At 48.1% G+C, this 25700-nt stretch overlaps 1 protein-coding gene across 4 annotated transcripts in view; it reads left to right on the top strand.

Annotated features, from left to right (window-relative positions):
• The window catches only part of LOC137418798 (non-structural maintenance of chromosomes element 3 homolog), a 92224-nt gene that overhangs the window by 15950 nt on the left and 50574 nt on the right, over nucleotides 1-25700 (top strand). For all 4 annotated transcript variants that reach the window (XM_078770875.1, XM_078770877.1, XM_078770874.1 and 1 more), the window contains exons 3-6: nucleotides 4678-4741; nucleotides 4880-4959; nucleotides 15544-15638; nucleotides 17316-17386. In XM_078770875.1, coding sequence (XP_078627001.1) covers nucleotides 4678-4741; nucleotides 4880-4959; nucleotides 15544-15638; nucleotides 17316-17386 — 310 coding nt within the window. The remainder of the gene's footprint in view (nucleotides 1-4677; nucleotides 4742-4879; nucleotides 4960-15543; nucleotides 15639-17315; nucleotides 17387-25700) is intronic.

Genomic DNA, 25700 nt, shown 5'->3' on the forward strand with positions numbered 1-25700 from the left:
GAGTTAACACGAGGTAGGCCGAAAAGGGTGGGGCCGGCGTTGAGGTCGGGGCGGAGTCGAGGCAGAGCATCAGAGGCGATGACGGTAAGCATGAGCTACCAATCAGGGCAAGCGAGTGAACGCGGCTGAATAACCGCCAGCCGTGCTAAGTCCACCCTCTACCGTTTGCCCCGAGATTACCCGTTTGTTTGAGCGACACGATACGAGTTCCTGCCTTCGCCTACCTCTTTTTTCGCGGGACGTGCCGGGGACCGTGGAGAGCCGGACGGGGCCGATCCTGGACGACCACCGCGGCGCGTGGGGAACACCTGCTCATCTGCAATACCCCGTGTGAGTGTGAGTGAGACAGGCCCGTTGTCCCTGGGATAATTAAGACTGTCTAAGCTGCTCTGTGTCTCTTCATCCTGTACTGTATATACGTGCCATAATAATTAAATCTATCTGTTCTTTCTTTCTTCCTTATTCGATCGTCTTTGTGATTTCTCCATTGACGAAGCGTGGCACGAGTAAAACTGCTTGAATCGGGGTCCATTAATTATAACTGCGCGGATCACGTGTACGCAAACCGCTCGGCGTATTACCATCACACGTGGTTCATGTGAGGCTTATTTCCTCGCTTCCAGGGCAGCGCTAGTACTTTGGTACGAGCGAATTTGGTCCCGAAACCCTATTTGGCGCTGTCCGGAAGGGACATAATAGGTCTCGGGTCGCGCCAGGTCAGTAAAGACAAGGGGATTAATCCCCCCTTGATAAGGGGAGAAGGCCGGCGACAGATCCGTAACATTATTATTATTATTATTATTATTTTTGTATACAAGATCAAGGCTCGTGAAAGAGCTAACATTAATCACAAAAAGTCAAACCGACACTTAAAACACAAAATAAGGGGGAGCGGTAGACAAGATGGGGAGAGGGGGAAGGACACAAACACAACATTTGAGAGCAGGGACATCAAGAGAACTGTGGGAGGGAGAGGGCTTGGGGGGAGGTGGGAGGGGTACAAAACATATGGACACTGCAAGGACTTCCACGAACGAAGTTGGAATTTCAAAAACGTGTATCTGGGGTGAATTAGCAGGGGTAGAAAAGATCAAGGTTTTGGATGGGGGAAGATAAGAGATGGTGGTGAACAGCTGTTTTAAAGACCTGGAGGGAGGAGTGAGATTGAAGGAAGTAGGGGAGTTTGTTCCATAGGCAGGAGAAAAGGGGAATGAAAGAGTGAAGGTGAGCAGAGAGCCTATATTTTGGCAGTTTAACCATAAGAGGGTTGCTGGCAGATCTTGTGATACCTGTAGGAATATTTGGGGGACAGAGCACAGAGAGAGCTGGGGGAGCAAGGCTGGAGAGGAGTCTGTAGAAGAGAGAAAGACCACCAACCTGCCTGCGGTGAATGAGTGAAAGGCCCTCGGAGTTAGCTTCATCGCAGGAGATTCCAATGATTCTAAACTTTGATTTCAACAGCGTGAAGCCGAGCTCGGTGTGAGGCAGGAGCACCGGCCCAGAGGGGGGAACAGAATTCCATTGAGCTGCGGATTTGGCATGGGGGCGGTGTACTTTGAATGTATCTGTACTTGTTTCAGTCATGTTCAGTTTATGTACAAGGCGGATATGCTTTGCATTTTGAGATGCTTTCTAGTTTTGATACATTGGTGACGTAGGTTGTTCGGGTTGTTAGATCTGGACTCATTGCTGGTCACTTTAGAACAGTCCAGCGTTTTGTCTTGAACCATTCCTGGGTGCTTTTTGAAGTGTGTTTGGGGTCAATGTCCTGCTGCAAGACCCATGCCCTTCGACGGAGACCCAGCTTTCTGATGCTGGGTTGAACATTGCACTCCAAAATGCCTTGTTAATCTCCTGATTTCATGATGCCATGGACACATTCAAGGCACTTAGTGCCAGAGGCAGCACAACAACCCCAAAACATCACTGAACCTCCTCCATGCTTGACTGGAGGGAAGGTGTTCTTTTCTTTGAAGGCTTCGTTTTGTTTTCTGTAACCATAGAGATGATTTTTTATTGTGCTTTACAAAAAAGCTCTAATATGGTCTCAGCTGTCCACAGGACATTACCACAGAATGATTTTGGCTTATTCAGGTGTGTTTTTGAAAAACTCCAGTCGGGTTTTCTTATACCTCACTCTCAGCAGTGGGGTCCTCCTGGGTCTCCTCCCATAGAACCCCCTTTCATTGAGTTGGGGAAGGATGGTGTGAGTTGAAACTGTCGTACCTTGTGTCTGAAGGTCAGCTTGAATCTTTTTGGCAGTTGATTAAGGTGCTTTCTCCACGATTCAAACAATCCTTCGCTGCAATCTTCGATCAAGTTTGCTCTTGCGGCCACGTCCAGGGAGGTTGGCTATATTGCCATGGGCCTTAAACTTCCTGATAACATTGCGTAGGGTGGACACAGGAACATCAAGGTCTCTGGAGATGGACTTGTAGCCTTGAGATTGTCCATGCTTGGCTACAATCTTCTGTCTGCCCTCCTCAGACAATTCTCTGGTTTTCTTTCTTTTCTCCATGCTCATTGCGGTAAACACAGAGACAAAAAACAGCAGAATGACTCCTTTTGTGCATTCAAACTCGTTGAATGAGTGATTTTCACCCCTCAGCCCAAATTGGGCTAAGGGGTATTGTCGTCACGGCGTCGTCCGTCAACTTTTGGTTTCCGTCAATTTCAAGGAGAAAGGCTTGTCTGATTAAATCCATTTTTGCAGTGTGTGTTGGGGTTGAGTAGACGGTTTCTTTCAAAAATGGCTGCGCTGCGATTTTCAATATGGCCGCCACGGCAGCCATCTTGAAATTGGTTTCCGTCAATTTCGAGCAGAACGGCTTGTCTGATTAAATCCATTTTTGCAGTGTGTGTTGGGGTTGAGTGGAGGAAGGTTCATGGGCATGCTGCGATTTTCAATATGGCCGCCATGGCAGCCATCTTGAAATTGGTTTCCGTCAATTTCAAGCGGAACGGCATTAACCGTTAAATCCATTTTTGCAGTGTGTGTTGGGGTTGAGTAGAGGAAGGTTCGTTTCGAAAATGTGCGTGCTGCAATTTTCAATATGGCCGCCACTGCAGCCATCTTGAAATTGGTTTCCCTCAATTTCGAGCAGAACGGCTTGTCACATTAAATCCATTTGTGCAGTGTGTTAGGGTTGAGTAGAGGAAGGTTCCTTTCGAAAATGGGCGCATTGCGATTTTAAATATGGCCGTCACGCAAAAAACCAAAAAAAAAACCCACCTTTTATAGGCCATTTTTCCCCACGGAGCAGGGGTTGGCCTTTTTCAGGCACCGTGGTCCCCTTTTTTTTGAAGCAATGTTTTATGGCCAGATGCCCTTCCTGCTGCCAACCTTTTTGGTCGCCTCTTGCGACACACAGGGAATTACCAGTGAACTGGTACTCAATTTTCCGACCTCGGAAGGATGGCAGGCTGAGTCAACCCCCCTGGCATTAATTCAGCGCCACCACGGCAATGGCCACTACGCTAGCCATCTTGAAATTGGTTTCCGTCATTTTCGAGCGGAACGGCTTGTCCGATTAAATCCATGTTTGCAGTGTGTGTTGGGGTTGAGTAGAGGAAGGTTCAGGGGTGCAGGCGATTTTCAATATGGCCGCCATGGCAGCCATCTTGAAATTCGTTTCCGTCAATTTCGAGCAGAATGGTTTGTCCGATGAAATCCATTTTTGCAGTGTGTGTTGGGGTTGCGTCGAGGAAGGTTCCTTTCGAAAATGGGCGCGTTGTGATTTTCAATATGGCCACCACGGTAGCCATCTTGAAATTGGTTTCCGTCAATTTCGAGCAGAACGGCTTGTCCGATTAAATCCATGTTTGCAGAGTGTGTTGGGGTTAGGTAGAGGAAGGTGCCTTTCGAAAATGGGCGTGCTGCGATATTCAATATGGCCGCCACGGCAGCCATCTTGAAATTGGTTTCCGTCAATTTCGAGCAGAACGGCTTGTCCGATTAAATCCATTTTTGCAGAGTGTGTTGGGGTTAGGTAGAGGAAGGTGCCTTTCGAAAATGGGCGCGCTGCGATATTCAATATGGCCGCCACGGCAGCCATCTTGAAATTGGTTTCCGTCAATTTCGAGCAGAACGGCTTGTCCGATTAAATCCATTTTTGCAGTGTGTGTTGGGGTTGAGGAGAGGAAAGTTCATGGGCACGAAATGAGTTCATGGGCGAAAATTTCTTCACTGCAAAATCCTACTCTGTAGACAACTTCGCTTCAAATAACAAATTATCATCAATGCTTCCTTTCACCATGCATGGGCCGAGGGGTTACGCCCGCTTTGCGGTGCTATTTATTTATATTGCAGGCACCTGTAACTTTACACAGGTGAGTTCAATTACAAAGTAAAGGAGAATCACCTGCTTGAAATCTAATTATTTCTAACAACTTCTAAAAGGTGCCAATAATATTGTCCGGGCCATTTTAGGATTTCTGTGTGGAATAAGCTGAGATTTCGGAATTTTTTCAGCTTTTTTGTTTCATTCCACTGTAAACCAAAGAAATACATATGTGGGTACCAATAGATTTTTAAATTCCAACAATTTTCTGGAAGAAATGGTGCCTTATTTGAAAAAAATGCAAGGGAGCAAATATTTTTGGCCATGACTGTACATGCGATTGGACGAATGTCGTTCGCTTCTCACTTGTTTAAAAGATTTTTACTTCCCTTCCCAGATCAATGAAGTTGTTCAATACGTTCTGATTATGAGCCAGAAGAAGATTCCTGTTAAACGTGCAGGTAAAGTCAGGTGTTTGTGTCCCTATTAAAGGGATTGGTCAGTACATGGTGTTCTCGCTTGTTCAATCTCCTGTTATTGTGTCATTGTATCTTTAATCACTAGCATATGCTTGTTTTGATTCCAATTTAATTTTGCAGATATCAATAAAAATGTATTGAAGGACCATCGGACCCTCTCTGGCGAAATCATCCAGAAAGCTGCACAAAAATTGGAACAGGTGAGTTTGACAAATCCTTTTATCACTTCTTGAGCTGACTGTCTTTCCGAGTACAAATCAGGCTCGTCTTTCTCTTCAACTTCCTTTTTTGGTGTCTTTGTAAAGTCCTGTATGTACGCAGTCGTGCTTGTTGTTCCTGATTGGCTTTCCGGTGATGCCATCCATTCCTGCCACTCTTTAATCTCCTTAAAGCCCTCATCTGCATTCTCTAAATCTGTGTCACCACCTTTCTGCTTCACTTGTGACTTCCCCCACCCGACTATTGGATGCTACTGTTTCCATGATCAAAAATTATATCGGAGTGATAATTCTTCTGCACTCAACCCAGTATGCTCTATCCCTACCACACCCCCCTCTTATCCAGCGCCTACTTGTGTCTGTGTCTTTAACCTAAATGAAGGAAGAAGAAGGTTATAAACCCTCGATCCTGCGATTGGTATTAGGCCCAGATGATATCATCATAATCATCATCGTCATCATTTTATGGCTGTTTCCATGCTTGCATGTGTAAGCCGTCATTCACCTGCTTTCCAGGCTGCACGATCCGTTGCCAGCCCTCTTGTTAGTCCTTTAACTCTTAAATAATCTCTCAGCAACTCATTCCATGTTTTCCTCGGACGGCTTCTCGCTCTCCTTCTATTCGCATTCATATTGTTACGTTGTGGGGGAGGGGGGGGGGGGGGGTGTAAATGAAGAAATACCTTAAATACCTTAAAGAAAGTTCAGAATGTGGAGATTGGCATGCTCCAAGTGTCACGAAGAAGAAGAACCCACCTCGATGTAAATTAAGTTAGGCCGATTGTCTGGGTAGGAGCGTTTATGTGTTTTGTTACGTGCTCTTCCCAACCCCCTGGTCACGGTGTACCTCCGAGCCCCGAGAGGAGTCACGGCAGAAAAATGTGTTATTCTGTGTCCAAGAATCAATGGTGAAACCACACCAATTGTTACCAACAAACAAATATTGTATTAAAAATCACACAAGAATAACAGTACAACAATAATAGCAATCAAAAGTACAATCAATGTATATCTTATGATGGTACCATCAGCTAGTATAAAGTAACTCACTGTGCTCCAAGTGAGCGTAACCAGAACATTCCCCAATGTCTCTTATTCCCGGCTTCAAGACGAAGTTGATTCGCTCCAGCGATCACTAGAACGATGTCCAATCGAGACCAGAATCCCATGCGGATGGCAAGGGCAATCACACAGCCGAAGCTGTACAAAGGCGCCCTCAAGGCGACTGGGAAATCCAAAGGCGCCCTACAGGCGACTGAGAGATCACACCCTCGGGTATGGACGAATTAGCCTTCAAAAAGTCACGTCACACACACGCCCCAGATCGACGTCTGAATGCGGTGAGAATTGTCGAAAAGAAACGAAACCGTGAGCGAAGCACAAGTCCTGCGCGAGTCAAAATGGCCGACAGCCCGTACTCGGGTTGAAACGACACGACGATGATTCCTCGGAATCCAACGCCAAACCTGACACGCAGGCGGATCAGTCATAGCGACAACAACTCGGTCGCAGGAATTCCTTTCCCAGGAACCCCGAAAGTTCACTAGCGACTTTCGTTCGACAACGTTCGCCCCGGACCTTGAAACGACTCGCTTCTTGGCCGACTTCACTTTTCTCCGCCTCCTTTCTCCTCGTCTTCTTCCAGTTTGTCGTCCGGTTCCCGATCCGGTTTCCTGTTTCTTTTAACATTAACTTTTAACTTTTGAAACTAGAAATATCTATTCCCTTTAAATGACAACAATAATAAAACACGGAATCGGAAATATTTACAGTGGATGCAAACCACCACAACGGAAGTGACGAATCCGTAACAGTTTCCACGTGGAGGAGTGGAGTTATGTTATTTAGATAGGGCTTATGGGTAATAATTCCCCTGTGTGTAAAGGCCTTTTGTAATTTTTCCCTTCGTTTTTATATTCATCAAAAAGCCATGAATTCTCCATTCACCCACAACACCGGCAGGGCTAGCAAAAACCCCACAGCTGCCCAATATTACAAAACCCCGCCTGTCCTCCAACCGACGTCACGCGAACCTTCTCGATGAAGGACTCTGCTCCGCCTCGCCTACGAAGGAGGACACGTTTGTGCGGGGTGCGCCTCAGAGACGGTTGGAGCTCGGAGCAGCCAAACGAGAAGGAACAAGGGAGGAGCTCTTACCTGTTTGCCTCACACCTGCAGCTGGCTGTGGACGCGACTTTGCTCCAACGCGTGTTTTCCCCCGCTGGGACGTGTGAACCACACCAAACCCTCAATGAGACCGGAGCTGAGTGCCTGCACGACATTGAACATTTATTTTCGTTATTTTTCCCTTCGTGTCTTTGAGTCCATTCCGGTTTAGACCCCGGTTTAGAATAGGTACACCGTATCCCTGCGTGTCGTAAGAGGTGACTAAAAGGGTTGGCGTCAGGAAGGGCATCCGGCCGGAAGGGCATCCGGCCATAAAAACATTGCCTCAAAAAGAGAACCATGACAATTACAACTACATATGGGCAGGGTACAGCCCGAAGTACCCCGTGGGGGACCCCACTCCCTGTCGTCAAAACTCAAGGTGGGGAACCCGATCGAAGCAAGGGTGGAAATCACTCCATTTATGATGACGAAACGTCTGATGCCCGATGTGGAGATCGGTTTCTGAGGTTTGGGAAATGGAATGTAGGGACAATGACAGGGAGATCAGGAGAAGTGGTAGAAGTATTGGTCAGAAGAAGAGTGGACATATGTTGTGTGGAGGAGACGAGATGGAAGGGAAGTGGCGTGAGAATGGTGAAGGGTAGGCAGGGACAGAAATACAAGTTTGTGTGGCAAGGGTGCCCAGAAGGCGTGAATGGTGTTGGTGTCCTGTTTTCTGAGGAGTTTGTAGACAGTGTGGTGAGTGTGACTAGAGTGAGTGAAAGGTTGATGATGGTGAAAATGATGATTGCAAAGCTCTTGGTGAATGTCATCTCGGGATATGCTCCGCAGGTTGGTCGGAGCGATGAAGAGGACAAGTTCTGGTGTGCAATAGAGAAGCTGATGGAAAACGTGAAAGATGAGGAAGTTGTTGTGGTAGGAGGAGACCTAAATGGACATGTGGGAAGGAGTATGGATGGTTTTGAGGGAGTTCATGGGGGTTACGGATATGGTGTGAGAAATGGAGAAAGTGAAAGGATTTTGGAGTTTGCTGATGGAGCTGATTTGTTGATTTGCAATACTCAGTTCCAGAAAGAGGATAATAAGCACGTCAGGTGGGTCGACGACGACTGTTGACTACCTGTTGGTGCGTAGGCGAGATAGGGGGCACCTCCGGGACACAAAGGTGATCCCGGGGAAGGAGGCTGTTTCACAGCACCACTTGGTTGTCTGCGACATAAGGGTGAAAGGTGCGAGGAGAGCTTGGCGGGTGAAGTACCAACCGAGAATGAAGGTGTGGAGGTTGAAAGAGGTGACAGTGAGGGAGGCATTAAAAGAGAGGCTGAGTATGGTAGAGGATGATGTGGTTGAGCTTGAAAGTGGTTGGATGTCAATGAAAGATAGTCTGTTGGGAGCCATTGGTGAGGTATGTGGATGGACAAAAGGACCACCGAGGCACTCGGAAACATGGTGGTGGGATGATGAAGTTGGAAAGAAGATTGATGAGAAGAGGAAGAAGTTCAAGGAGTGGCAGAAGGCGAAAGGTATGGGGGCAGAAAAGGCAGAGCATGAAAGTTAGAAGGCTGCAAAGAAAGAGGTAGCAAAGGCGTAGGAGGCATGTGGGAAAATGTTCGGAGAACGCTCGAATTTCGAAGAGGGTCAGAGAGCGGTATTCAGGATTGCAAAGCAGATAGCGAAAGAGAGGTGTGATGTAATGGGGGTGAGTTGCTTGAAGGATGAAGTGGGACAAATCGTTGTGGACCCAGATGGAATTAAAGGAAGATGGAAGAGGTATATGGAAATACTGTTGAATGCAGAGAATGAATGGGATGGCAACATAGAGAGTAACCCAGTTTTAGGACCAGCAGAGAAGATAACCGAGAAGGAAGTTGAGGAAGCGATAAAAGCAATGAAGAGTAGAAAAGCAGGAGGGCCGACGGGAGTTGTGGGAGATATGTTGAAGGCTGCGGGAAATTGGGGTGTGAAGAGAATGACAGAGATCTGTAATCTGGTGGTGAAAGAAGGCCGCATTCCAATGGATTGGGAACTGAGTACCCTCGTCCCTCAATACAAGGGGAAAGGTGACCCTCTGGACTGTGGCTCGTATCGAGCGATAAAGTTATTGGAGCATGGAATGAAGGTATTGGAAAGGGTGTTGGAGAGGAGGATAAGGAAGAAAGTGAAGATTGACGAAATGCAGTTTGGATTTATGCCAGGAAGAGGAACGGCAAACGCACTTTTTATTGTGAGGCAGTTGCAGGAGAAGTGCATGGAGAAGAGGAAGAAGTTGTTTCTTGGGTTTGTTGATCTGGAGAAAGCATTTGATAGGGTTCCACGTGAAGTCGTGACATGGGCATTGAGGAAGTTATGAGTGGAGGAATGGTTGATCAGAGTAGTGATGGAAAAGTACAAAAGAGCGTGCACAGCTGTAAGGACGAAGGACGGGAGCAATGGTGAGTTTGAGGTGAAGGTGGGAGTGCATCAGGGGTCGGTACTAAGTCCACTACTATTTGTAGCTGTGATGGAGGTGCTGGCTCGGAACGTAAAGGAGGGTTTACCGTGGTAGTTGTTGTGTGCAGATGATCTGGTGTTTATTGCAGAAAGTATGGATGGACTGAAGGAGAAGATGAACAAGTGGAAGGAATGTATGGAGACAAAAGGTCTGAAGGTGAATATTGGAAAAACGAGGTGATGGCAAGTGGTAAAGCATGTGGTGAGGTGGAAAGAACTGGGAAGTGGCCGTGTGCTGTGTGCAGGAAGGGTGTCGGAGTGAATTCCATTCAATGTACAATGTGCGCTGAGTGGGTTCATCAAAAATGTAGTGGTTTTTTTTGTATACAAGATCGAGGCTCGTGAAAGAGCTAACATTAATCGCACAAAAAGACAAACCGACACACAAAACACAAAAAACAAGGGGAGCGGCAGACAAGATGGGGAGAGAGGGGGAAGGACACAAAAGAGAGGGGGAAGAGGCAGAAGGACACAAACACAACATTTGAGAGCAGGGACATCGGGAGGACTTGGGGGGAGGTGGGAGAGGAATAAAACATATGAACACTGCAAGGACTCTGGGGTGAATTACCGGGGGTAGAAAAGATCAAGGTTTTCGATGGGGGAAGATAAGAGATGGTGGTGAACAGCTGTTTTAAAGACCTGGAGGGGGGAGTGGGATTGAAGGGAGTGGGGGAGTTTGTTCCAGAGGCGGGAGAAAAGGGGAATGAAAGGGTGAAGGTGAGCAGAGAGCCTAGACTTTGGCAGTTTAACCATAAGAGGGTTGCATGCAGATCTTGTGCGACCTGAAGGAATATTGAGGGGACAGAGCACAGAGAGAGCTGGGGGAGCAAGGCCGGAGAGGAGTCGGTAGAAGAGAGAAAGACCACCAACCTGCCTGCGGTGAGTGAGTGAAAGGCCCTCGGAGTTGACTACATCACAGGAGATTCCAATGATTCTGAAAGCTTTGGCCTCAACAGCGTGAAGCCGAGCAAGGTGTGAGGCAGGAGCACCAGCCCAGAGGGGGGAACAGTATTCCATTGAGCTGCGGATGAAAGCCTTGTATGTGGTGAGGAGCTCAGGTGTGCCAAGGAAGGACTTCGCACGACGGAGGATGCCCAGTCGGCGACTGGCTTTGGAGGCCAGCTTGGAAATGTGGTTTTCCCAAGAAAGATCATGGCAGATAGTGAGACCCAAAAGCTTGAGCGACAGAACTTCTTGGAGAGGATTGTTGAGAAAGTAGATGGGAGGGTTGTCCAGTCGGTCCTTTCGGAGAGACATTGTAAGAGTGTGAGATTTGGCAGGATTGAAAGACATGTTCCACTTGTTTGACCAGTCTGTGATTTTGTCCAGGTCTGCCGAGAGTGAGGAGGCTGCAGACTGCCGATCTGAGATGAGGAATGGAGCGACAGAGAGTAGAGTCGTCAGCAAAGAGATAGAGAGGATTTTCAAGAGAGTCAGAGAGATCATTGATGAAGACCAGAAAAGCACAGGGCCCAGAACACGACCTTGGGGAACTCCAGCCTGAACAGGAAGAGGAGATGAGAGAAACCCATTCAGGGCCACACGTTGACTACGACCAGAGAGGAAGTCCGCCAGCCATGCGTGGAGATTTCCATGGATACCAAAGGAGGAGAGTTTGGTGAGCAGAGCAGGGTGCCAGACCGTATCGAAGGCACGTGAAATGTCAAGGGAGACGGATCTAATTTCCTGTTTGGCGTTGAGGACCTCCATCCATTGTTGAGAAAGCAGAAGCAGCATGTCCAGAGTAGAGTGACCAGGTCTGAAACCAAATTGATGAACAGAGATCAAGCCATTGGAGAAGAGGAAAGATTTAATATCTGAAGCAATGATGGATTCCATGACTTTGCTGATAATTGGGAGAAGGCTGATTGGTCTGTAGTTGCTGGGATCTGTTTTTGCACCTTTTTTGTGCAAAGCGGTGATGTTGGCTGATTTCCAAGCAGATGGCAGATGACTTTGAGCAAAAGAGAGGGTGAAGAGAACAGAAAGAGGGAGTGAAAGAGCAGAAGAACATGATTTTAGGACCCGTGGGCTGATGCCGTCAGGACCAGTTGCAGAATCAGAGTCGAGGGTTGACAGAAACTTTTCCACCTTGTCAGGAGGAAAGGACACAGAGTCCAGGAGCAGCTGGGTACGACTGGGTACGGTGGGTACAGAGAGGGATGGGTTTGGGACACAAGATTTAGAGGCAAATACAGAGTTGAGGCATTCAGCTTTTTCACGTGCAGAGTCAGCCGTTAAGCCGTTTGAGGTGAGGGAGGGGATGGAGGGGGAACAAACACCAGAAACAGATTTGACCAGACGCCACCAGGATTTGGAAGAGGGAGACAGATAAGAGAGTTTGGTCTTGAGAATGGTGAGATATTGTTTCCTGGCTCTCCTGAGGGTGGACACACACTTGTTTCGGGCTTTGTGAAAGGAAATGAGATTTCCTTCCGTTGGATTTGCTTTCCAGGAGACAAAAGCAAGTTGTTTCAGGGCAACAGCCTCACCACAAGATTCCGTGTACCATGGACGGGAGGAAGGGTATGACAAGTGAAGACGAGATGGGATAAATCTGTGCATGAGAGAGAGCAATTTACTTTGAAAGAATTCCCAGGATGAGTTGATGTCAGAGGCGGTAGAGATGGGAGACCAGTCCAGATGATTGATGGCTGCTTGAAGACCGTGCCGGTTGGCCTGAGTGAAATGCCAGACTCGTCGACGCTGAGGAGGCTCTCTGAGAATGGTCAGAGAGATGTCCACTTTGACAAGCACATGATCAGATGAGCCGATTGGAGCAGAAGAAGAGCAGCAGACATTTTCAGGGAAGTTTGTCATAACCAAATCCAGAAGAGAAGATGCTCCGTTGACTGAGATCCGGGTCGGGAAATTGACAGATTGTGTCAGTCCCAGTGAGTCGCAGAAGTCCTTTGCTGAAGAGCCTTGGCTGGTGAGAGAGGTACCCACACCCAGCCAACTGGCATGGTGACAATTGAAATCACCACATATGAGGAAGAGAGAGTTGGGATGGGTAGATAGAAGTTGGTCCATATTATCAGACAGTGAGATGTAGATGGAGTCATCGCTGTTTGGTGGACGGTACAACACACATATGAACAAAAGGTGGGAGCGAAGGGGAAGCCGTAGCCAAAGGTATTCCTGGGGGTGAGGTGGAGAGAGGGCAGTGGAGGGCGAGTGAGGAAGAGTTTTTTATAAAGATAGCAACCCCACCTCCAGGACGAGGCTCAGGTCTATCATACCGGAGGAGGGAGTAACCTGGGAGAGATACCAAGGCATCAGCGACATCATGAAGGAGGAAAGTTTCTGTTAAGCAGATCACATCTGGTTTGTCAGAAGCAACCTGTATGGAGAGGTCAGTCAAGTTTGAGTAAAGGCCCCGGATGTTTGAGGTCCATACCGTTAATGAAGAGGAAGGGGGAGCATCGGGTCCAGAACAGGGGGGGGGGGGGGGGAGGGGTAGGGTAAGATGTGGAAGAGGAGGAAGAGGTAGGGAGAGCTGTTGAAGGTGTGTCAGAGATTTCAGAGATTTCAGAATAGCTTGGAGAAAGGGAAGAATGGGGCGGACAAAAGGTTTGATGGAGATTGGGTGAGGCACAGTGAGGTGTTATTTGAGGAGGGGGAAGAGCGAGGCAGAAGGTTTGGGGAGATGAAGGTGAAAGTTGGAAGGGGGAAGAAGCAGGGAGGATGCTTTGAGAAGGAGGGGTGAGAGGGGAGTCTAGGAGGGGAGGAGCGAGGGAGAGTCTCGGAGGGGAGGGGTGTGGGGGGAGTTTCGGAGGGAGGGGAGGGAAGGGGCAAGGGGGGAGATTTGAAAGGGATGGGTGATGGGGAGGATTTGGAGGGGAGGGGTGAGATTGGATTTTGAAAAGTGTACGATTCATGGGAAACGAAAATTTTTTGCTAAATGAGTTTGAGACCTTCGAGTCAAAAATACGTTTGAGGACACTGGAGGAGGGGTGGAGTTCTGGATAGTTTAGGGAATGTAGAAAGGAGGAACTGTAAGAGATGGTATTATATATATTTTTTGGAATGAATAGATTTGGTGAGCAAGACGAAAGCATCCTTTTGTAGGAAAAGAAGAAAAGGGTGTTATAATATATGAGAGAAAATAGTTGTTCAGGGGAGAGATTATACATTTCTAACCGCGTGATCGCGAACGAAGAACGAACGAACAAAAAGAACAACAAATAAACGAATAAGACCTGGGAAGGAAATATTTTTTTGGGGTTTTTTTTTTTGTTTGTTTTTGTGAGTAGAGATATTAAACAAGGAGGTACGGGGTGAACGACTGGGACGAAACGGAGAACGAAAATAATTTCAGCGCATTCGATGAATCGCTGAGAGAAAAACAAAACCACAAGGACGGTACGGTCGTCTAAGCCTTCGAGTACTAGGCCGCAGAATACTCGATACCATTAACCGACGATTGTGTATACATGTACGAAAAATTAGCACCGAAAATTTTCCAAAAGATACGCTATAGGTACACACACCGAAAGATAGATACAGTCTCGACAAAAACACGATTGTGAAAGATCACTTAGCTTCGAGAGCGTGAGCGCATGGAACAGCTTCGAAAAGACGTGACCTCGCCGTGATCTCGCGAGATCACTTTTCAAGATCATTAACTTAAGATAACTTAATATCGAGTTTGAGAGGGTCATTAACCAGTGTGGCAGCTACATTCAAGTGTAAGGTGTGCACAGGGAGCTGCAGATGGAGGAAATGTTGAGTTGGATCTTGGAGACGGCGTGAAGCTGGAAGGTGTGAAAACATTTTGTTACCGAGGAGACATGCTGAATGGAGAAGGTGGATCAGACTCGGCAACGGTTGCTCGAGTGAGATGTGCATGGAAGAAGTTTCGGGAACTGAGTGGCATGCTGACGAGGACGGGAGTGTCGTTAGATCCCTGTTCCTGATTGGCTTTCCGGTGATGCCATCCATTCCTGCCACTCTTTAATTTAATCGGTCGGAGGGATCTAATTCGAACTTGGTACAGGTATGTATAATGATGTAAAGATCAACTGATTAGATTTTGGGGTTAAGCGGTCAAAGGTCAAATGTCAGACATCCCGTCAGGTAAATATTGTGTTACTGAGCTAAGTTGTGAATCAGTCATGGGATTTTCACCAAACTTGGTAAAATTATATATTATGATGCAAAGATGAACTGATTAGATTTTGGGGTCAAGAGGTCAACGGTCATAGGTCATGTCAGGTAAAAATGTGTTAACTTGAGAACAGCTGAATGGATTTAAATCTGAAGTGCAAGATTTAAATCAAACTAGGTGCAAGTATTATAACGATGTAATAATGTGGGCAGAGGCATATCGGTCGACGTCGTGACGTCAGAGTGCCGTTCTCGTGTTCACTTCATATCATTTGGTGACTTATTGCTGCTGCGTTGCAGCTTCAATCTTGCTCTTCCTCTTCATTCCACCTTTGACTTTACACCACCACCAGGTCAAAGGTATTAAACCAGTAACAAATTTATCTTGAGCCTTGATCTTTGTTAAATTTTATTTATTTCTCTATTTTGAAACATCATTGTTGTTCTTTGTCTCAGCTTTGTTCACACATCCGTTTTGTCTGCCTCTCTCATCTGTGGAATACCCTGCCTGACTTTGATGCTCTCTCTGATTTTAGACTAGTTCTATCACATTTCACATCTTTCACAGTTCGACACCATCTTCTTTTATTTCAAACTTTTCCATTTTTGTGTGCATTTTGTTACTCACACTAATTGTTTCACGCTTGCATTCCTTGTTCCTCTCCCCATCCCCACTTTCAGGTTGTTTGCCTTTGGCACTGTTTTGTAAATTCTGTTGCATGAGGCCTAACCTCCATGAGAAACCCAAGTTACCTTTTCACCCAACCACTTTGTTTTATTTCTCAATACTGAACCTACACATTAATTTACCTGGTTTACCTTTATTCAAATCAGATATTTGGAATGAAACTGATCGAGATTGACAGGAAGGTTCACGTTTCCATCCTGGTCAGGAACCTTTCCACCAGCCGTGACATGCCTTGTAGCAGGTATGGGTTGCCTTTTTGAGGAGCTCGATCAAACGGATTTTGATAACAAACTCTTCTTTTGATGAATGTTTGCTGTAGATTTTATTTAATCAAGCTGAATATTTATTTTCTATTGATCTGGTCTAATTACAAAGGGACTCCTATTTGCGTGTTTTGTGCAGGGACTCTGGTTCGCGTGTTTCGTGTGGAGACTCCTATTTGCATGTTTTGTGTGGAGACTCCTGTTTGCGTGTTTTGTGCAGAGACTCCTCTTTGCGTGTTTTGTGCAGAGACTCTGGTTCGTGTATTTCATGTGGAGACTCCTATTTGTGTGTTTTGTGCAGAGACTGGTTCGCGTGTTTCGTGTGGAGACTCCTATTTGCATGTTTTGTGTGGAGACTCCTGTTTGCGTGTTTTGTGCAGAGACTCCTCTTTGCGTGTTTTGTGCAGAGACTCTGGTTCGTGTATTTCATGTGGAGACTCCTATTTGTGTGTTTTGTGCAGAGACTGGTTCGCGTGTTTCGTGTGGAGACTCCTATTTGCATGTTTTGTGTGGAGACTCCTGTTTGCGTGTTTTGTGTGGAGACTCCTATTTGCATGTTTTGTGTGGAGACTCCTGTTTGCGTGTTTTGTGCAGAGACTCTGGTTCGTGTATTTCATGTGGAGACTCCTATTTGTGTGTTTTGTGCAGAGACTCTGGTTCGCGTGTTTCGTGTGGAGACTCCTGTTTGCGTGTTTTGTGCGGAGACTCCTGTTTGCGTGTTTTGTGCAGAGACTCTGGTTGGCGTGTTTCATGTGGAGACTCCTGTTTGCGTGTTTTGTGCGGACACTCTGGTATGCCTGTTTCATGTGGAGGCTCCTGTTTGCATGTTTTGTGTGGACACTCTGGTACGCGTGTTTCGTGTGGAGACTCCTGTTTGCGTGTTTTGTGCGGAGACTCTGGTTGGCGTGTTTCATGTGGAGACTCCTGTTTGCGTGTTTTGTGCGGACACTCTGGTACGCCTGTTTCATGTGGAGGCTCCTGTTTGCGTGTTTTGTGTGGACACTGGTACGCGTGTTTCATGTGGAGACTCCTGTTTGTGTGTTTTGTGCGGAGACTCTGGTTGGCGTGTTTCATGTGGAGACTCCTGTTTGCGTGTTTTGTGCGGAGACTCTGGTTGGCGTGTTTCATGTGGAGACTCCTGTTTGCATGTTTTCTGCAGAGACTCTGGTTTGCGTGTTTCGTGTGGAGACTCCAGTTAGCGTGTTTCGTGCAGAAACTCCCTATCATGCTTTCAAATTTATTTTGGGATGAGATATACCACCATGACAGACAGTCATGGACTACAATTAGTATTTCATTTACCTGCTGATTTTCTCCACAAATCCAACTTTTTGTGGGGATATTTTCATTGCATGGAGTGTAAGCTCTACTTGACATAATGACTATGTTCATGTGTAAGAGCAATCGAGAGATTAAATCTCATTTTCCTCACATTTACTAATCAATCCAAATGATATTTTATCAGTTGCAATCGACAGGAGTCTCCATATGTAACACGCGAACCAGAACGTCCGCACAAAACACTCAAATAGGAGTCTCACATGAAACACGCAAACCACGTGAAAGTACAGTCAGTTCTAATGATGAGTTTCTTGATGTGCAAATCATTTCGGTCACATTTGTGATTTTAATCAATATTTGTGAATCTTTTGCAGTGAAGATAAATTAGGATTGCTCGTCGTCATCCTGTCCACCATATTCATGAAAGGAAATGAAATCCAGAGCTGTAAGTATTTCAGATACTCTTGGAAAATGCACATTGTAACACTCACAGCTAAGTAGTTAATCTCTCGTATCATGTTACGAGTGGAGCAGATATGTGTCAATTACAAGATGAATTGTGGGTTTTGTGGTAAAAGCATCATCTCGTCATTACCTCCTCTTCAATGGGATGATGTTCCAATGAATGCTTATCTTGTCGTATTACATCCTCTTCAATGGGATGATGTTCCAGTGAATGCTCATCTTGTGATTACCTCCTCTTCAATGGGATTATGTTGCAATGAATGTTCCTTTTTTTTCTTTTTTTTTGTATACAAGATCGAGGCTCGTGTAAGAGCTAACATTAATCACAAAAAAAACAACTCTCAAAAAAAAAAAAAAAACTCCCAACTCTCAAGCCAACTCAACCAGCAAGCCAACTCTGAACTCAACAAGGGCCAGGAATCTGCCAGGAATCTGATCGGAAAACTAACTCCTGAAACAAACTGTTCGCCGAGTCGCTCACTCGAACCAATTCCTCAAACCAACTCAACTCTCCTTCTCCACTCCAACTCGTCTCTCCTCTCAACTCGACTGCCCTCTCAACTGCCCAAAATGGCGTCCGGCGCTCGTTAATATCTGCCGGCCGGTGACGTCGGCCTTGGCGCGCTGCCAACCAATCAGGGCCTCGTAACTTCCTGCCCTCTGTCGACACTCTTCGTGCCTCCCGCGTCCATTCGCGCCAAACGAGCACAGCCCTCCTGGGCATGGTATTCAAGGTGGATAGGCCTGTCCGGAGGTGTAGGTGGCGGCGGCCATGCGGCGGTGTCCTGGCCTGGTCTCTTCCCAAGTCATGTCGGGGAGGGCGTTACTTAGTGTTGTACTAAAGGTGCTAACTAATGTCTAAGTGGTGTGCAGTGCCAAAAGGGACAAAGGTTTGGCTAACCAGGTGAGGACACACAGGGGCGCTACTCCTTAATCCCAACACGACTTATCACTCGAACCTCCTGGTAGATTCACAAGTATACATCGTAACCTGACAAACGCCTTCACATGAGCTTATTACAAGGTAGTTTTCCTTGCCGCGACACCTCGAAGCATGTTGCCCACTCAGCTCTATCTGCTCTACATATTGCTCTACCACATCGATATAACACAGTCCCCCCCCCCCCCGGAATCGTAGCTCCTGCAAGGTTCACTGCAGGCGCTACCATTCCAGTCTTAACGCTTACTGTCACACACTTAATTGTCCCCCGTCGCACAGCAGAGCGAAAGGGGGATTATGGTTTTCCCCTCCGTGCGTGTGTGCATGCGTGCGTAAGTAAGCGAAGGACCGCATTCGAATTTGGTGTGTGGGTGCAACCCACGTCAAAATCCAAGATGGCCGCCGCCATGTATGTCTGATGCCATGTATGTCTGAACCTTGTGAGCTGAATATCTTGAAAAATAAGCGAAGTACCAACTTCTAATCTCGTGTGGGGATGTACCTAGGCATAAGGAAGAACGCTATTGAAAATTGGGTCGCCACATCAAAATACAAGATGGCCGCCGCCATGTATGTCTGAACCTTGTGAGATGAATATCTTGAAAAATAAGCAAAGTACCAACTTCTAATTTGGTGTGTGGGTGTATCTCGGCATAAGGAAGAACGCTATTGAAAATTGGGTCGCCACGTCAAAATCCAAGATGGCCGCCACCATATTTATGTCAACCTTGTGAGCGAAATATCTCGAAAAATAAGCGAACTATTAACTTCTAATCTGGTGTGTGGGTGTATCTAGGCACAAGGAAGAACGCTGTTTAAAATTGGGTGGCCACGTCAAAATCCAAGATGGCCGCCTCCATGTATGTCTGAACCTTGTGAGCGAAGTATCATATCATAGCATGTTTTCTGCGTCTTCCACTTTGTCAACTCACCACTTCACCGACGGGGGACCTAGGCGTAACACTTGTTAACCTATGAAATAAATCAGGAAGGCTGTGGGAAGTGAGTCGGACTACTTACCTACACCTCCTTAACAAGCTAAACCCCATAACAATCATGCAATCATGTATTTACATTTTCTTCTTTCTATCGCTCCTGTGGTGGGAGGAACAAACAACACACAAAACTCCTACCTTAACCACAAAGTTAACCAAACTTACAAAATTCAAAACTCTATACATTTGTACATACCCCGGTCTACAGACCGCGTCCCGCGGTGGATGCCACAAGACACGACCTTACCTGCGGGGCCATCCCCAATGCACCCCTAAATTTCCACGGGCCCTGTCAAGATGTTGCAGGTGAGTGACGTGGCTCGGTGGATTTCGCCCACATTCATGCAACACAAACCCCTTAACCACTCATTCTCATTCCACCACTCATTACTGCACAAAAATAGTTTCAAAACACTTATTTCACCCCCCACCCCCTGCAGGACCATGGCATTGATGTCATTTGTGTGTGTGCATTACTCAACTAGGCAGCGGGGAGGTACCGCACAAAAAGATGGTGGGGGCGCTTCAGGCTGTGGTGCCCGCAGTCCCAAAAACAAGTCAACCGACTTACAAGTTCATTGCCCCCCCCTCCCCCCTTTACCTCTTGGCCCCGTGACAGCCCAACAGCCCCTTTCCGCCGTTACCTTGCCTGTGAGGGTCTCCACACACACCAGGCTCCTCCGTGGCCTCCTGCTTCTGCGCAGCTACACGGGTCACCGGGGGACTCCCTCACCCCACGGCGCCCAACCAGACCCTCAACCGACGAGCTCCAATTTCCAGATACCACCGGCTGCCAGGGGTAATTGCCGCAGAGGGGGGGGGGGGGGGGGGGGCGCAGGCATCGCTCCTCAGAGCTTGATCCGTACCTGCGGACACACACACCTTCCCCACCCACAAGACCCCAAAACACACTTCCTCCCCCGCTGCCATTCAATTCTCACACAACTCGGCACAATTCCAAAGATGGTGTAAAAGATGTTACAAGGGTTGCCATGGCCTGCTGCATGTGAAATCCCCTATTCACATTTGCCATTACATATTTCCAAAAGCACAATAATCACCACTCATTGTTTCCAACAATCATTACTCATCCATTTCCTCCAACCTCACAACCACATAAAAACACATAACCACTACACAAAAACATACGCCACCCACAAGACACTGTGTGGCACACAATCCATCCCCCTCACCGGCCGTGTCATCACTCTCACCCGCCCCCAACTCCAAACTACATGTCCCCAAAATTTCCACAAGCAAGTCCTGAAGCCTGGGACAGTACACATCCAACACTCACCTCAAGTGCAGGTAATTACCGGTTGGTCAAGGTTCAAAGTGCAATCCTCCCTCAAAATCCCGAAATTTCTCCAAATTTGTCTTTTGTCCCCACTACACTGGCACGTATGTGGATCCGCATCCAACGGTGATCATCACTACACAACTACCAGTGGCCACGACAGCTCTGCACCTCTACTGTGCAAGGGTCATCGGGACAAGGTGAGCAGTCAACACGCCAACATGGCCCATGAGTGTCCACAAGGGTGCGACCCACCATCCATCCTTCAGCCCCCCTGCGAGGAACACAGCTGCACCAGCCCCAGCTGGCCAATGTGGTGAGCACTTGCTGCCAAAAACACACGACCGCACGCACAACCTCGGCCCTGGGGGGCACGGTCGCAGTGCGTGGCATCCCTACAGCCATGTCCCCTGCACCTCCACATCATCCCCCAGTCCGACCATAGAACTGCAGCCCCCCCAGTTCTCACCCACACCTGACCACACCAAGGTCCAGTCGACAGCCATGCTCCACCAGGAGACCCACCCAGAAGACATGGTCCACACCTCGGACACGCATAGCACCATGTTGACCCTCAGACCACAGAACTACATCCCCATGATCCCGCGTCCCAAATATCAGCACAGTCGCCCCCGCAACCAGTTGAAAGCTGTGTCCTGCTACCCTTTCAATTTTATCACAGCCTCCAACACTTTGGTCTAACACACCTGGATCAATAATGGCGTCACTGTACGGTGTCCACCATTTCTCTTCACAAAATTCACCCTTAAATTTGCATCTAACCCACAGATTACCCATGCCAAACATTTTTCACATTTCACAAACCTCACCAAAGAAAGATGCTTTGCCATACACATGCCAGCCGAGCATGGCCCATATGATCGGCTCGTTACACATTCCCGTTCACATCCCCATGGCTCTCTTCCCAACCCGAGAGTCCATAAATCATAACGGAACATCTGTGGAAGGTCACTCTCACACCATCACGTTCCACAGATGCCCCAATGGTTGTCCGACAGGCCGTCCCATTCCTGTCCACTCGGTTTGACCCGCGTCCATAGCCCAACACAGCATGTCAGGTCACCACATGCTGGTTGTCCCAAAGTCTCAGGGAGAGGGTGTCAGGCCACATGCCCGGGTGGTCACTACATCAGGCCCAAGTTGACCGTTCGCAGTGGCACCACCAAAGCGCGACCCACAACACCTCCCCCTAGTGGTCCTCAATATTTGCCATCCCAGGCTTGAGAAACCACCTCGGACCGCATGGAGGTCTTAACCCCCACCAGGGTCCGGTGACCCTGCCGGTCCGAGCCACACGCCCTGACGGCGCCCCGACGGACAAAGGACGCAACACTCCACCAGACCCCCCCTTGGGGCCCAGGTCGTGCCATGCCACCCATGGCTGGACCCCACGTCCAAATCTCACCAGCACAGCCCCGCAGCTGGCTGGCATCCCCAAATTTTGAAAGGGGCAACTTTTGCCCGAGGCCATCACCATTGACCTCCCCAAGTCCAAATCCCGCAGCACAGGGACCAACTCCAACCAAGGCTGCTCCAAATCCAACTCCCATTTAAGTATCAATTTCTTTCTCCTTTTAAATTTTTTTATTCCCACTGCCAAACAGCAGCTGCAGGTAACGACTCCTTCAGGTTGTTCTGCCCCTCCCTGCAGCTGGTCCACATTCCCTACGGGGACCAAATCTCCAGAGGCTCTATCTCCCGATCCTCCAAGAGCCAAATCCAGCCCGGAGACAACACACTCCCCCAACTGGTTCTGTAATTTTGGAGCCTCTGTTACCAAATCGTAGTGTACGTTGAGGGTCCCCTTGGTCATTCCAACCACCTCCTCGGACCAACTCACCTCATTACCGAGACTCCTTTGGGCCTGGTCAACCTCGTCCTCCATGGGACTGTCCCCGGTCCCCAGCCGATGGATCACATCATATACATCTTCATCCCCCATCAATTCCGGCTCTGACAGGTCTTGATCAATAAATACATGGTCCGGCTCAATCGTACGGACCCCCAACAATGTTATCCCCTCTTGCTCCGAACCACCGCCCTGGCACAGCAAGGATTAAATTCCATCCCCCGGTTGAGCTGTTGTGACATCCACACGGTCCCGATAAACAACCAGGCCAGCAGGTGGAAAACACTCCCTGTTACAATTTGCACATTCCACGCTCACCAGTGCGCATTCCCCATCTACCTGTGCACATTCCCCTTTCACCTCTTCACATGCCGTTCCCGGTGCAATTTCCTGTTCTTGCGCAACATGCACATCTGCATGGGCCGCACTCTCTGCCATTCCCAATTTGGCTTCCCCCCCCCCCCCCCTGCCCGAATGAATTTCTGCCACCTTTGGCTTCTCCTGTGCCCCATTGGCACCATTCATTTGTCCTTCCCTCAATTCATTCATCCAGGCATCCATTTTGTTAATCAGTCGCTCAATTTTTCCTTCAAATTGTTCAATCTCCGAGCTATTCTGAAATCTCTGACACACCTTCAACAGCTCTCCCTACCTCTTCCACCTCTTCCACCTCTTCCACATCTTACCCTACCCCTCCTCCCCCCTGTTCTGTATCTGATGCTCCCCCTTCCTCTTCATTAACGGTATGGACCTCAAACATCCGGGGCCTTCGTTCAAACTTAACTGATCTCTCCATACAGGTTGCTTCTGTCAAACCAGACGTGATCTGCTTAACAGAAACTTTCCTCCTTTATGATGTCTCTGATTCCATAGTATCTCTCCCGGGCTACTCCCTCCTCCGGTATGATAGACCTGAGCCTCGTCCTGGAGGCGGGGTTGCTATCTTTATCAAAAACTCTCTTCCTCACTCGCCCTGCACTGCACTCTCTCCACCTCACCCCCAGGAATACCTCTGGCTACGGCTTCCCCTTCGCTCCCACCTCTTGTTCATATGTGTGTTGTACCGTCCACCAAACAGTGATGACTCCATCTACATCTCGCTGTCTGATGATATGGACCAACTTCTATCTACTCATCCCAACTCTCTCTTCCTCATATGTGGTGATTTCAACTGTCATCATGCCAGTTGGCTGGGTGTGGGTACCTCTCTCACCAGCCATGGCTCCTCAGCAAAGGACTTCTGCGACTCACTGGGACTGACACAATCTGTCAATTTCCCGACCCGGATCTCAGTCAACGGAACATCTTCTCTTCTGGACTTGGTTATGACTAACTTCCCTGAAAATGTCTGCTGCTCTTCTTCTGCTCCGATCGGATCATCTGATCATGTCCTTGTTAAAGTGGACATCTCTCTGACCATCCTCAGGGAGCCTCCTCAGCGTCGACGAGTCTGGCATTTCACTCAGGCCAACTGGCACGGTCTTCAAGCAGCCATCAATCATCTGGACTGGTCTCCCATCTCTACCACCTCTGACATCAACTCATCCTGGGAATTCTTCCAAAGTAAATTGCTCTCTCTCATGCACAGATTTATCCCATCTCGTCTTCAGTTGTCATACCCTTCCTCCCGTCCATGGTACACGGAATCTTGTGGTGAGGCTGTTGCCCAGAAACAACTTGCCTTCGTCTCCTGGAAAGCAAATCCAACGGAAGGAAATCTCATTTCCTTTCACAAAGCCCGAAACAAGTGTGTGTCCACCCTCAGGAGAGCCAGGAAACAATATCTCTCCGTTCTCAAGACCGAACTCTCTTATCTGTCTCCCTCTTCCAAATCCTGGTGGCGTCTGGTCAAATCCGTTTCTGGTGTTTGTTCCCCCTCCATCCCCTCCCTTACCTCAAACGGCTACACAGCTGACTCCGCACGTGAAAAAGCTGAATGCCTCAACTCTGTGTTTGCCTCTAAATCTTGTGTCCCAAACCCATCCCTCTCTGTACCCACCATACCCAGTCATACCCTGCTGCTCCTGGACTCCGTGTCCTTTCCTCCTGACAAGGTGGAAAAGTTTCTGTCAACCCTCGACTCTGATTCTGCAACTGGACCCGACGGCATCAGCCCACGGGTCCTAAAATCCTGCTCTGCTGCTCTATCTCACCCTCTCTCTGTTCTCTTCACCCTCTCTTTTGCTCAAGGTCAACTGCCATCTGCTTGGAAATCAGCCAACATCACCGCTTTGCACAAAAAAGGTGCAAAAACAGATCCCAGCAACTACAGACCAATCAGCCTTCTCCCAATTATCAGCAAAGTCATGGAATCCATCATTGCTTCGGATATGAAATCTTTCCTCTTCTCCAATGGCTTGATCTCTGATCATCAATTTGGTTTCAGACCAGGTCACTCTACTCTGGACATGCTGCTTCTGCTGTCTCAACAATGGATGGAGGTCCTCAATGCCAAACAGGAAATTAGAGCTGTCTCCCTCGACATATCACGTGCCTTCGACACGGTCTGGCACCCCGCTCTGCTCACCAAACTCTCCTCCTTTGGTATCCATGGAAATCTCCACGCATGGCTGGCGGACTTCCTCTCTAGTCGTCGTCAACGTGTGGCCCTGAATGGGTTTCTCTCATCTCCTCTTCCTGTTCAGGCTGGAGTTCCCCAAGGCAGTGTTCTGGGCCCCGTGCTTTTTCTGGTCTTCATCAATGATCTCTCTGACTCTCTCGAAAATCCTCTCTATCTCTTTGCTGATGACTCCACTCTCTGCCGCTCCATTCCTCTTCCCTCAGATCGGCAGTCTGCTGCCTCCTCACTCTCTGAAGACCTGGACAAAATCACAGACTGGTCAAACAAGTGGAACATGTCTTTCAATCCTGACAAATCTCACACTCTTACTATGCCTCTCCGAAAAGATCGACTGGACAACCCTCCCATCTACTTTCTCAACAATCCTCTCCAAGAAGTTCTGTCGCTAAAGATTTTGGGTCTCACTATCTGCCATGATCTTTCTTGGGAAAACCACATTTCCAAGCTGGCCTCCAAAGCCAGTCGCCGACTGGGCATCCTCCGTCGTGCGAAGTCCTTCCTCGGCACACCTGAGCTCCTCACCACATACAAGGCTTTCATCCGCAGCTCAATGGAATACTGTTCTCCCCTATGGGCCGGTGCTCCTGCCTCACACCTAGCTCGGCTTCACG

This window comes from Myxine glutinosa, chromosome 1 (genome assembly GCF_964187855.1).
Source record: "Myxine glutinosa chromosome 1, kmMyxGlut1.1, whole genome shotgun sequence".
Lineage (NCBI taxonomy): Eukaryota > Metazoa > Chordata > Myxini > Myxiniformes > Myxinidae > Myxine > Myxine glutinosa.